This window comes from Symphalangus syndactylus, chromosome X (genome assembly GCF_028878055.3).
Source record: "Symphalangus syndactylus isolate Jambi chromosome X, NHGRI_mSymSyn1-v2.1_pri, whole genome shotgun sequence".
Taxonomy (NCBI): Eukaryota; Metazoa; Chordata; class Mammalia; order Primates; family Hylobatidae; genus Symphalangus; species Symphalangus syndactylus.
In genome coordinates, this window is record NC_072447.2 from 138,860,562 (window position 1) to 138,874,235 (window position 13,674).

Sequence of the window (13,674 nt, forward strand, 5' to 3'; positions counted from 1 at the left end):
CTGGTTTTTCCTAGATTATGATTATAGAGTGGAGATTATTATAATATTGGGATAAAGAGTAATTACTACCAACTAATGATTAATGATATTCATATATAATCATATCTAAAATCTATATCTGGTATAGATATAGATTTAAAATATAAAACTATTCTTGTTTTATATTTTATTATACTGGAACAGCTCGTGTCCTCGGTCTCTTGCCTTGGCGCCTAGGTAGCTTGCCGCCCACATTTTTGATTTATGCAGTGTTATATATTCCTGACTGGGTCTAAAGACTTTTGTAATATTCACATAGGTAATAAGTTGTTTGAATTTTCCTTAAGGCCAAAGTATTACCATATTTCAATGACATGAGTTAAATTTGGGATTAGTCATAAAGTACTACAGTAAACCCATCTTCTTACTTTATCCTAATTTTTTTAACAGTTGATATTTTTTTCTAAAGTAGGACTGTGTTTATTGAACAGGTCAATAATGTATGGCTGTGTAACGCTGATGAAGGTGACGGGACAACTTGCAGGAGATTTTTACTTTACAGATTGCCTACTGTTTGGTGCCATTGTATCAGCAACTGATCCAGGTATGTTTTATATGAATGGAGTTTACATACTCGAGGTACATTGTTTTGCAGTCAAATACATGTGGGTTTTTCTTTCTCTGAGGTGTAGAATTCATGATTAGATACTTCCTTAGTACTATACTTTCTAATTGTGGAGGAAAAAACAAAATTCATGATTCCTTTTGGCTTCAGCACAAATTTGTTTTCCTTTTCCTTTTTTTTTTTTTTATTACATTTGCCTATTACTGGTCCACAAGTTGACGCTGTTTCAACAAGGACTATAAGGTACTTTCTTCAGAAATTCATGTTGGTCTTTATCCCTAGTGATTGAGCATAGAAGAAGATGAACTAGATTATAGATTAGTTTAAATGGGTAATAATTATATATTTCCTTTCAAGCTTTTAGAAAACCAGTTCCCTAAAAATCTTTCGGTTTCTATTCAGCTGTATGCATTTAACAGTAAGAAAAAATGTTTAAAAATGATTGTTAGAAGGCAGTTGTGCTAATACAGGTTTGATTTGGAGTCATTGGAGGACTTTAATATACATTAAAGAATTGTTTTTATAAAATTGGCTTTATGATTATACAGTTGTTTGTTTAATATTAACACAACTTGTTCCCCTGTGCTTTTAGTGTCAGATCTTCTAAAAGTTGTGTTCCAGAATGAATTTAATTGTACTGAGTTAGGTTTTAGTTTTCCTGATAGAGCACTGGTAAACTTAACAGCAACATTCAAATTAGGAATTTGGAGAAGATACGGAATGGAAAGGTTGGGGAAGGAACATAGACTGATATTTTTGAATTAAGGATGGAAGTTTTCTTTTAGCATGCTTTAAGACTTTCGTTGAAGCTCATTTTGTTTTACTTTTTAACCTCGTAAGTTAATCATCTTTAATTGTCATCCAGCACAATTAAAGGTAGAATCCTAAGGTTATCTCTGCATTCCTGTGTTAACTCTGATAACACAGGGCTTTATGGGAAGGAGAAAAATGTGTTCAATACTCTATGAGAGATATTTTGGCTGGACACAGTGGCTCATGCATATAAATTCCAGTGCTTTGGGAGGCCGAGGTGGTAGGATCACTTGAGACTGTGAGTTCGAGACCAGCCTAGGCAACACAGTGACACCCTGTCTCTACAAAAAAAAAGAAAAAGAAATAGCTGAGCATGGGGGTGCGTGCCTGTAGTCCTAGCTACTTGGGAGGCTGAAGTGGGAGGACCACTTGAGCCTAGGAGTTTGAGGCTGCAGTGAGCTGCAATGAGGCTGCAGTCTCATTCTGCCTGGGCGACAAGGGCGAGACCCTGTCTCCAAAAAAAAAAAAAAAAAAAAGATTTTAAAAGATTAGTTAGAGGGCCATTTTAGAGAATTTGTGTAGTTTAGCATTTTTAAAACTGGAAATTAAATTGCTTCCTTAAAGACCACCAAAGCTGTCCTCTCATTGTTTGTAGCTATTCCCATCCCATTATCAACATGAAGGTAGGATGGTTTTTGCAAGGAGCCGGTGGTCTCTGGTTTCTGTGTCCTTTCATTATAAGCAAGCTTCTCAACTTTTCAAATCCTATGAGAAATGTGAGTCCATTGGCTTGGCTACATTATTTCAACTTTCTGGTTTTGTTTGATAGGACTATTGCCTGAATAGCAATATATAAAGTTGCTTATATAAAGTTGGACTGTTATTTTTTTCTGAATTATGTAGGCACTTGCCCCATTTCTATTATTTTGCCATTGTTAACTTGCTCTTAGAAGGGTTTCTTTTAGAAATTCTGCACTATTGCTCTACTCTCCTTCTCCCCCTTTCTTGATGAGCTTTGGTATCAGTATATTCCAGCTGCAATGCTTTGTAGTAGAAACTATAGCTTTTAAAATATACTGGACATGGTGGCTCATGTCTTTAATCCCAGTGACTCAGGAGGCTGAGGCAGGAGGATCACTTGAACCTAGGGGTTTGAGGCTGCAGTGAACTGTGATTGTGCCACTGTACTCCAGCCTGAGTGACAAAGCAAGACACTGTCTCTTAAAAAAAATTTAAATAAATAAAATGCAAGTTTCTTGTTTTTGTGAGTGGCATTTGAAAAGGCTCTCTCAGCTGGGCCCGTTGGCTCACGCCTATAATCCCAGCACTTTGGGAGGCCGAGACAGGTGGATCACGAGGTCAGGAGATCGAGACCATCCTGACTAACACAGTAAAACCCTGTCTCTACGAAAAATACAAAAAAATTAGCCAGGCGTTGTGGCGGGCGCCTGTAGTCCCAGCTACTCGGGAGGCTGAGGCAGGAGAATGGCGTGAACCCGGGAGGCAGAGCTTGCAGTGAGCCGTGATTGCACCACTGCACTCCAGCCTGGGCGACAGAGCAAGACTCCATCTCAAAAAAAAAAAAAAAAAGCTCACCTCTGCTTATATTAATTTTTCATGTCCACTTGGGTTTCTTTAGTAACTGAGCTATGTGACTTAGTAATTAAAGTTATAATATAACTTCAATCTCATCTGATTTTCTAAGATTTCTCATATAATTGCTTTCCTAAAAGGAGGATTTATTGTTTTTCTTCTTAAGCTGGAATATTCTCATAGTTGGCTTCTTATTAAGACAAATCCAGCAGCTGTAATTCTGGTCATAAATTTTACCCCAACCAAAAACTAAACCTGTGTTTTCATTTCCTACTGTCTTTGCTAAACCTTTGTGCTTGCAATTTGTAAGTCAAGTACAAATGAGTTGTAAGGCCCAAAGAAACAAAGTTTGCAACATTAGATTCTTTTCATAATATTCTACATTAAAGATTAATGACTACATGGTCTATAAGAAATTCTGAATATATTCTTTGTGGGAAAGAAATGTACAAGACACGATTATTAACATCTGCATGAAGAATGTAGGCCAACTCAGTTCTTTGGGGTTACTTTCAGCCATTTTTAAGAGAGAGAGGAGAAGTTTGTGCAGGTACACAATTAGAAAAGAAAAATATTTATATAAAATTACAGGGTCTTTAATATGGTAAGAATGTTTATTAGGATTGAATTCTAGGAGGAAGAAATGAATTTCTAAATAACTCTCAGAGTCATCTACTGAGGAGAATATGTTATATTTGTAATGTCTAAGTATTCCTCTGACTCTTTTTACTTACCAGTGACTGTTCTTGCTATATTCCACGAGCTTCAAGTTGATGTTGAACTCTATGCACTTCTTTTTGGTGAAAGTGTCCTCAATGATGCTGTTGCCATAGTGCTGTCCTCGTAAGTGTTTGTTTTCTTATTATATTCTGAATATTAAGTGTGAGGGTACTAGGAACTGAAAGTCACTTATTGAATAAAGTACATTATGAATGGAAACATTTGGAAGAATGAGGCATTTTTTTTCCCTCTTGAAGAAATGCATATTTTATAGATAAATTGGAAAATACAGGGAAGAGAAAAATATGTACTGCCACCACCTAAAGACAATTACTGTAAACATTCTAGAACATTTCCTTTTTCTATGTATGATATTGTTACATAGTTGTGATTGTAGTGTCTATATAATTTTGTATTCGGTTTTAACATTACAACATGAGCATTTTATTTTTTAAATTAGATTTAGTATTTTTCTTTTTTTTTTTTGGAGATAAGAGTCTCACTCTATCATACAGGCTGGGGTGCAGTAGCGTGATCTCGGCTCAGTGCAACCTCTGCCTCCCAGGTTGAAGTGATTCTCCTGCCTCAGCCTCCCAAGTAGCTGGGATTACGGGTGCCCACCACCATGCCCGGCTAATTTTTGTATTTTAGTAGAGATGGGTTTTCACCATGTTGCCCAGGCTGATCTTCTCCTGACCTCAGGTGATCCACCTACCTCGATTTCCCGAAGTGCTGGGATTACAGGCCTGAGCCACTGCGCCGGCCTTAATTTTTTCTGAATACATAATATATTCACGTGGCTCATAAATTAAAGTCATGTAAAAAGTTACACACAGAAAATTCACACTCTTACATCTGTCCTCATCCACCTGTCCCCCTAGTTCCTTGTAGATAACTTTTTTTTTTCTGAGACGAAGTCTTGCTCCTGTCCCCCAAGCTGGAGTGCAATGGCACGGTCTTGGCTCACTGCAACCTCCGCCTCCTGGGTTCAAGTGATTCTTCTGCCTCAGCCTCCTGAGTAGCTGGGATTACAGGCTTCTGCCGCCACGCTCTGCTAATTTTTGTATTTTTAGTAGAGACGGGGTTTCACCATGTTGGCCAGGCTGGTCTCAAACTCCCAACCTCAGGTGATCTGCCCACTTTGGCCTCCCAAAGTGCTGAGATTACAGGCGTGAACCACCGCGCCTGGCCTAGATAACCATTTTTATTAGTCTCTTACCTATCTTAGTATTTCTTTATTCAAATGCAGGCACAACTGTGAATAAATAGTCTTATTTGCCTCTCATTTCTTATTTTTAAAGTCACATACTGTCTATCTTCTGGAGAATTTTGCATGTCAAAAGAGTGAGTATTCTCATTCTTTGCAGCTATATAGTATTCTCTATGTGAACTGCATTATTATTTATTTGCTCAGTCTCCTATTGCAGGACATTTGAAGGGTTTTTAATCCTTTGCTGTCCCAAACGGTGCTGCAGTGATTAACCTTGAACTTACCTTGTTTTATACATGTATAGGTATATTGGTAGGCTGAATGCCCCAAAGTGAGATTGGTAGGTAGGTTAAAGGGTAAAATCCGTTTGTAATTTTGTTCGACATTGTTAAATTGTTCATCAAAGGAATTGTAGCACTTTGCACTTTCACCATTAAATTATTGGTCTGTTTCCTCACAGTTTCGCCAGCAGAATATTTGTCAAACTTTTATATTTTTGCTAACTTGATAATTGAGAAATATCTCATCGTAGCCTAATTTATGTTTCTCTTACTTGACATAATCATTTCAAAACATTTTTAATCTATAGAAGTGTTAATATATGTTATAGATATGTAGTTATGTATTATAACAATTTAATTGCAGACAATTTTGAATGAGCAATATTTTTAATCTAATTATAGAAAGTACTATACATGTTACTATAAGGTGTTTGCAGGTTGAAGAATGAGTCTGAACCTCTGAGGAATTCAATCCTGCCTCCCTACTTTTTTTTTTTTTTTTTTTTTGAGACAGAGCTTTGTTCTGTCACCCAGGCTGGAGTGCAGTGGTGCAATATAGGCTCACTGCAACCTCCACCTCCCAGGTTCAAGCAATTCTCCTGCCTCAGCCTCCCGAGTAGCTGGGACTACAGGCACATGCCACCACGCCCGGCTAATTTTGGTATATTTAATAGAGACGGGGTTTGACCGTGTTGGCCAGGCTGGTTTCGAACTCCTGACCTCAGGTGATCCACCTGCCTCGGCCTCCCCAAGTGCTAGGATTACAGGCGTGAGCCACCATGCCTGGCCCCTGCCTACCTACTCTTATTAGGCAAATATCTAACTCTATAGGCAGTTGCTTTTACTTCATACCAGAACTTTCTATGAGAGAGAAGTAAGAACCCTTCACATTTTCTCTTTATTTTTATTTCTCTCCTTAATTTCCACTTTGTTAGTTATGAAAGAATAAAACATCGGCTGGGCGCAGTGGCTCACGCCTGTAATCCCAGCACTTTGGGAGGCTGAGGTGGGTGGATCACGAGGTCAGGAGATCGAGACAATCCTGGCTAACATGGTGAAACCCCGTCTCTACTAAAAATACAAAAAATTAGCCGGGTGTGGTGGTGGGCGCCTGTAGTCCCAGCTGCTCGGGAGGCTGAGGCAGGAGAATGGCGTGAACCCGGGAGGCGGAGCTTGCAGTGAGCCGAGATACCGCCACTGCACTCTGGCCTGGGTGAAAGAGCAAGACTCCGTCTCAAAAAAAAAAAAAAAAAAAAAAAATCACTGGCTCTGTTTTGCGTAGCCTGATTGTCTTCTGCAAAGTTGGAAATTACTATTTCTGAGATGTAACATTAATCCCTTAAATGTTGTGTATGAAGATATGCAAAAGGCCATATCCTTTTTTGTGAATGCGGTGTATGTAAATATTACCCCCTCCTCACCATATTTATTGCCAGATTTTTTTTTGCAGCTGTCTGCAACTAATATAAATTTAACTTGAGAAATAAAGCCTAAAGGCTGTAACTCATATTGATACTGAACTTTAGCACCTTCAATGATGATAGGTGCAGAATAAGAGTTTTACATTATTTGAAGTAAGGGAGAAATGGATAGTATGGTTATAAAAAATGTTATAAAAAATGAAGCAACAAAGATTGTTGAAGCTTCCAGTACATAGGTACATGAGCGATTACCAGCACTACAAAGTAAAGAGAGTAGGTACAGGCAGTCACTTTTAGCATCGATTCCCTATCCTAGACAACTATTCTACTGTTCAGTCATCTTACTAGTAACTGTTGTCTTATCATTGCCCTAATGGCCTAATGGATTAAGAGTTAGAAAATCTCTGTTCTGGTCTTATCTTAAACTGATGTGCCCTGTGCCTTAGTTTTTCCTATTAATAAAATAGCCTGTTCCTGCATCTTTAGGAACAGTTGATTAGCATTAGAGGAAAAGATAAAAACCCTCATTGAAAGATTTTGAGCTTGAGGTTATAAATAACCTATTTCCTGCAACGTTAGGAATAGTTGATTAGTGTGAAAGGGAGCAAAAACCTCATTGAAAGATTTTAAGCTTGGGGGTGTACATACCAGTGTTGGTGAAGAATAAATGCTAAAAAGAGCTGGCTGGGTGTAGCGGCTCATGCCTGTAATCCCAGCACTTTGGGAGGCCGAGGCGGGCGGATCACCTGAGGTCAGGAGTTCGAGACCCTCCTGGCCAACATGGTGAAACCCTGTCTATACTAAAAATACAAAAATTAGTCGGGCGTGGTGGCACACGCCTGTAATCCCAGCTACCTGGGAGGCTGAGGCAGGAAAATTTCTTGAACCCAGGAGGCGGAGGTTGCGGTGACCTGAGATCGTGGCACTGCCCTCCAGCCTGAGCAATGGAGTGAGACTGTCTCAAAAAAAAAAAAAAAAAAAAAAAAAGAGAGAGCCCTTTCCATAGCATTTCTCACAAAGGGCCATACTTCTCCTTCTCTTGCAGCCTTTCTCAAACAGGGTTTTCTGTGAGAGAATGAAGCCTTATAGGAAACAATTTGAGTGAGTCTTTTCTCATTTCACCTAAGGATGATAGCGAGCTAGTGCCATTTTAAATTTGTGAGAGATAATACGTTAACTCATTATAACCTCAGTGGGATTCTGGTGGAGAAGGACTGTATCTTGAGAGGAGCATAACAGAGAAATTGTTAGCTTTGTGTCTTAATAGAGTTGAAAAAATGAGTTACTGCCCAAAAGCTGAAGGGAAAGCAGTTGTGTGCTCGCTGTGGGAGTTTACTAGCTGGAATGATCAGTGGTATGATGCTCATCGTTCTTCATTTACCTTTTATGTGTTTTGAAGTGGGTTAGATGCAGATAGTCTACTTTGTGTTGAATTTTCTTAGTTTGAGGATTATCTACTGTCTGTATTCTGTGTAAGCAGCTTTGCATTAAAGGGAAGGGAACCCCTTTTTGCAGGAGTTCTGTTTGGCAGTTAACAGGTTAAGGCAACTCATCTTGAAATTTATGTTGGAGGTTGTTTTTGTTTCTGTCTGTTTTTTTTTCCCCAACTTTTAAGTTCAAGGGTACATGTGCAGGATGTGCAGGTTTGTTACATAGGTAAACACGTGCCATGGTGGTTTACTGCACAGGTCAACCCATCACCTAGGTATTAAGTACAGCGTCCATTAGCTATTCTTCCTGAAGCACTGTTTTTTTTTTTTAACCTATTGGAGTAGCAGTTCTTTTATTTTATTTTATCTTATTAATAATACTTTTAATCCAGTGAGGGTGAAATGAAATTGACTCCCTCATACATGGCTGCATGAGGTAGATCTATATGTATATTGATATATTATGTTAGATACAGTATATGTAGTTAGAGATAAAGTATATGTTGCATAGTATTCCACTGAATGGATTACCGTGATTAGCCTGGGGACCTAAATTCACATTAGTTTAAAATACGTTGTTTACAGTCATTTATATTTTTATGAAAGAAGATGTACAGAGAGACAACAAACGTGATAAACTGTTTAACTTCACTAATTACCAGAGATACATGCTAGGATCAGTAGCCATTTCTACCTATTCAATTAACAAGACATAACTTTTTTTTTTTGAGATGGAGTTTTGCTCTTGTCACCCAGGCTGGAGTACAATGGCGCGGTCTTGGCTCACTGCTACCTCTGCCTCCCAGGTTCAAGTGATTCTCCTACCTTAGCCTCCCGAGTAGCTGGGATTACAGGTGCACACCACCATGCCCAGCTAATTTTTGTATTTTTAGTAGAGGTTGGGTTTTACCATGTTGGCCAGGCTGGTCTTGAACTCCCGACCTCAGGTGATCCGTCTGCCTCGGCCTCCCAAAGTGCTGGGATGATAGGCAGGAGCCACTGTGCTTGGCCAAAATTGTTAATGATAATGACATAGTACAGTCATTCTTAGCCAGGGGCAATTTGCCACCCCCTCACCACACACACACAGGGGATATTTGACAGTGTCTGGGGGCATTTTGGCTGTCATCAATGGAAGGGGGTTCCTATTGACGTGGCCTAGTGGGTAGAAGCTTTCAATGCACAGGACAGCATTCCCCTCACCCTACCCCCATCACAGCCAACAAATAAATATCTGGCCACAAATATCAATAATACTGTGGTTGAGAAACTCTGGTGTAGTAAAACTAGACCACTCATACATTGTTGTTAACATTGAAATTGGTATTACCTTTTATCACTATTTATGATAATGTTAAAATATGTTTGTGGCAAAAATTCAAAGCATTTGACTCAGAAAGTAGAAAATTCCTGAAATTTCAACTCAGAAATAACCACTATTAGGATTTTAATCCAGACTTTTTCTATTAAGATAGTAGTATACATGTAAATATGTTAATAATTTTTATAAACAAAAAAGACATAGTATATATACTCTTCTGTAGCTTTTTTACTTGGATATTATACGATATCAATACCTCTATTATCACATTGGGTAGATGCATTACGAATTTACCTCTCCAATCCCCTATTGATTGATTAATATTTGGTGTTTTCTAATATTGTATTATTATGACTAGCATGGCAGTGAGCATATTTATGTGTAAATCTTTGTGAATCCTTGTAAATATTTCTGTAGGGTATTTTTTAGGAGTAGAATTACTAGGTCAATGGGTATGATCATTAAAAAAATTGGGAGATATTATCATATTTCCCTCAAAAAATGTAATGGAGACCTTTTGGAAGGCAGTGGAGCAACATGTAAAATGAGCCATAGGTATAGTAATAGTCTATTTTTAGAAATATAGTGCAAGGAATAGTCTAAAATATATAAAAAGCAAGAAGATGTTCTTTCAGTTATTTATAGCAGCAAAAATAGTAGAAGCAACTTTTAAATGTCTAACAATGAGGAAATGGTTGAATAAATTGTGCTATATCCATTCGGACCATTGTGAAGTCTTAAAAACTGTAGTTATAAAGACTATGAATTTTTTTTTTCTTGAGATGGAATTTTGTTCTTACTGCCCAGGCTGGAGTGCAATAGCACGATGTCAGCTCACTGCAACCTCCACCTCCCGGGTTCAAGAGGTTCTCCTGCCTTAGCTTCCCAAGTAGCTGGGATTACAGGCATGCACCACCACCCCAAGCTAATTTTGTATTTTTATTTTTAGTAGAGACGGGGTTTCTCCATGTTGGTCAGGCTGGTCTCAAACTCCCCACCTCAGGTGATCCGCCTGCCTCGGCCTCCCAAAGTGCTGGGATTACAGGCGTGAGCCACTGCGTCCGGCCAAAACTATGAATATTTTTATGTCATTGTCAGTTAAAAGAGCATAATTCAAAATCACACATTCACTGTGATTACAGCTAAATAAGAATTAGCATGCATGTAACACAAAGAGGGGAAAGGAATACAGAAGGAAAATAAAATCGATCTATCAGGGTAGTGGAATGATGGGAAGATTTTTCCACCTGAACTGTACATTTTATTACTTTCAGGGTTTTAAAAAAAGTATTCATAAAAGATGATACTGCCTCAAGATAAAATATCAATTGATACGGAAAAAATGAGTTAAGATTTCAATCCAGAGGCATCTGCCTAAGAAAGAACAAAACAAGCCTGTCATCTGTTCTCAGCCCGTCATGTTTCCCATGTGTCCTTATACATTTTAATGATTAAAGAATGAAATAATGATTAGTGTGAATCTTGAAATTACATGAACTAATCCAGGGAAAGCAACCTCAGGAGGCATGGCATAGATATTTTGTTCCAGAGAGCATTTTGAAAAATACCACCAAAGAAAAAGAAGATTGTATAGCAAGTTTTTTCTTTTCTCCAGCCAGTTACTATATTTTCATGTTATAATGAAATCAGATCCCATTTATGGTAGTGGGACCCTTTATATATGTGTAGGTAAGGTAGCATGATGTTAAAGGCCATTTCATATTTATCAAAATGATATCAAATCTACTGTTCCAAAATGATCTGGTTACTTTGCACATTTAAATGTAAATGTTTAACATTTTCAATTTAGAGTGAGTCTCGGAAATTTCTGGATCCCATTATCAGAAATTAATATTAGTGCTATATTTCAATAAAATAAGTACAAATTAGGAGATTTTAGTTTGATCTTAGATTTTTTTTAACCTGGGAGATATGAAAAGAACTTGTACATGGTATAGCAAACACATTTTTCAGCCTTGAATCAGAAAAAAACATTGCAGCAACCACAGGGAGAATTCATTATATTTTTAGGAATGTGTTTTTCCTTCTTTTCTTTGACGTGATTTGTATGATGTTGTTGCGTCTGGACTTTTTATAATGCTGGTCTCTCAATTAACTGAGATGAGAACTGATTTAGTAACGGTAAGCACCGTTGCCAAAGACCTGCTGGCAACAGTAATTTTCTCAGGCATTTCTATTTCCTGGGGTGGTAACTGTTATAAAAGAAGCTTTTTCAGACCAGGTTTGGACTGTGAGTTCAAGATGGAGAGCATCTCCTATAATTGCCTGTCTTGGCCTGTTATAGAGTGACTTTCTTTCAGAAGTTTGAGGTGGAAGATCCAGCTGGTTATGCTGAAAGTACTGTTGAGTGGATTCTAATTCCTTGGGAGGTCTTTCGAGTGCTTTTTCCTATAATAGTCCATTTCAGTGAATGAATAGATATTAGGCATTTGGCCCATTCTGGAATTCTAAAAGTTGGAAGGGTCCTTCAGTTACCTTTTTTTCTCATAGGAAAAACAAAATGTGACTGGGCTGAGTATTGAATAATGTTCTTTATGTTCTTATGCCTCTACTGGAAACAAGTGGAATTTTTCATTAGTTTGTTCACATTAGTATGTTAAGGCTTTCGGACACTCAGTACTAGTAATTCTGAAACAGGATCACAAAAGAATAATACTGCACAGTATCTTGGGGATGGGGGAAAAAGCTTAGTGCAATTTTCATATAGAGGATTTTATAATGTTCTACTACCCCCTGAAATTAACATTTAAGGAAAAGCCAAGTTTTCTTGCTAGCCAGATACATTGCAGGATTTTTGGGTAATTTTGTCCTTATTTTGGCAATTCCAATCGAAAGCTTTTTTTTTTTCTTCTCCCTCTAATTTCATCTTTCAAGCTCTATACTACATAATGTTTTTTTAAAAGTAAAGATTGCTTCCAGAAGTAAAAGCAGTCTCTCTTCCGTAGCTCAATAGTGGCATACCAGCCAGCTGGAGACAACAGTCACACCTTTGATGTCACAGCGATGTTCAAGTCTATTGGGATCTTCCTTGGAATCTTCAGTGGATCTTTTGCGATGGGTGCTGCTACTGGAGTGGTGACAGCTTTAATATCCTTTTGTTATATTTATCTTTTCTTGTTAGCATAATATGGTAGTTAAATGCTGTATTCCGTTGTTTTTCCTAGTTCTGTGATTAGAATTATGTTAGAATTATTAATCTTATAACTAAATACTTGGTTTGAAAACATTAAGCAACAGTCTTTGCCAAAAAATAAATAAAGGAACTCTATTGTTCTGCATAGGGTTGGGTGCCCTAAAACTTTCACTGCAAGTGTATAATTAGAGATGATATCTCTTTGAGGGTGAATTTTATAGCTGTAGATTAAATAGCTGTAAAGGTAGACATATTCCAAAGAGCCTCCGGGTGTTCTGTGTTGCTGGTCAGCCTGGCAGTCTTTCGCTCTTTCTTTAATAGGACAAATAGGAAATGTACAACAGCGATGCTGAATGAACAAAATGTGTTTCCTTGGTTAGGATATGTAAGAGTTCATCTCAGCTCTCCCAATTTTAACCTTTGTGCTCCAGAGCCCTGGATGGGAAGCCCAAAGGACCTGAGTTGTAGTCCTGGTACTACCACTTAGTCAAGTTATTCTTGTGTTCATGCAAAGGCCATTTTATCCCAGGCTTCACCACCATGCAATACATCCATGTCATAAAACTGCACTTGCGCATCCTGAATCTATAAAAACAAATTTTGTTTTTATTTATTTATTTGGTTTTTGAGACAGAGTCTCACTCTTTCGCCCAGGCTGGAGTGCAATGACACGATCTCGGCTCACTGCAACCTCCGCCTCCCGAGTTCAAGCGATTCCCCCACCTCAGCCTCCCAAGTAGCTGGGATTACAGTTGTGCAACACCACACCCAGCAAGTTTTTAAATATTTTTAGTAGAGATGGGGTTTCACCATGTCGACCAGGCTGGTCTCGAACTCTTGACGTCAAGTGATCCACCCACCTCGGCCTCCCAAAGTGCTGGGATTACAGGCAAGAGCCACCGTGCCCGGCCTAAAAACATGTTTTAAACCCCCCACCCAAAATAAAAAGCCAGAAGGCATGTCTTGATCACCTGCTACATGTGCTGTGCTCTGTGTATCAAAGCTAAAGAAGACAAACATGACCCCTGCCTCCCTGGTGCTTTCAGTATAGTGGCAGACACAAACATGCTAGAAGCTTTGACACTTCACCTCTTTAGATCTCAGTATAGGAAATTGGAGGGTGGGGATGGTAGGAAAGAGGAGTGGGACTAGATGAGGTCTAAAGAGTTTCCAGCTCTGGCCTGGTG

At 38.4% G+C, this 13,674-nt stretch overlaps 1 protein-coding gene across 8 annotated transcripts in view; it reads left to right on the plus strand.

The window, feature by feature from the left end:
* SLC9A6 (solute carrier family 9 member A6) overlaps nt 1-13,674 on the plus strand; it is a 69,519-nt gene that overhangs the window by 14,099 nt on the left and 41,746 nt on the right. For all 8 annotated transcript variants that reach the window (XM_055267057.2, XM_055267060.2, XM_055267059.2 and 5 more), the window contains 3 exons: nt 471-583; nt 3,688-3,793; nt 12,300-12,441. In XM_055267057.2, the coding sequence (XP_055123032.1) occupies nt 471-583; nt 3,688-3,793; nt 12,300-12,441 (361 nt within the window). The remainder of the gene's footprint in view (nt 1-470; nt 584-3,687; nt 3,794-12,299; nt 12,442-13,674) is intronic.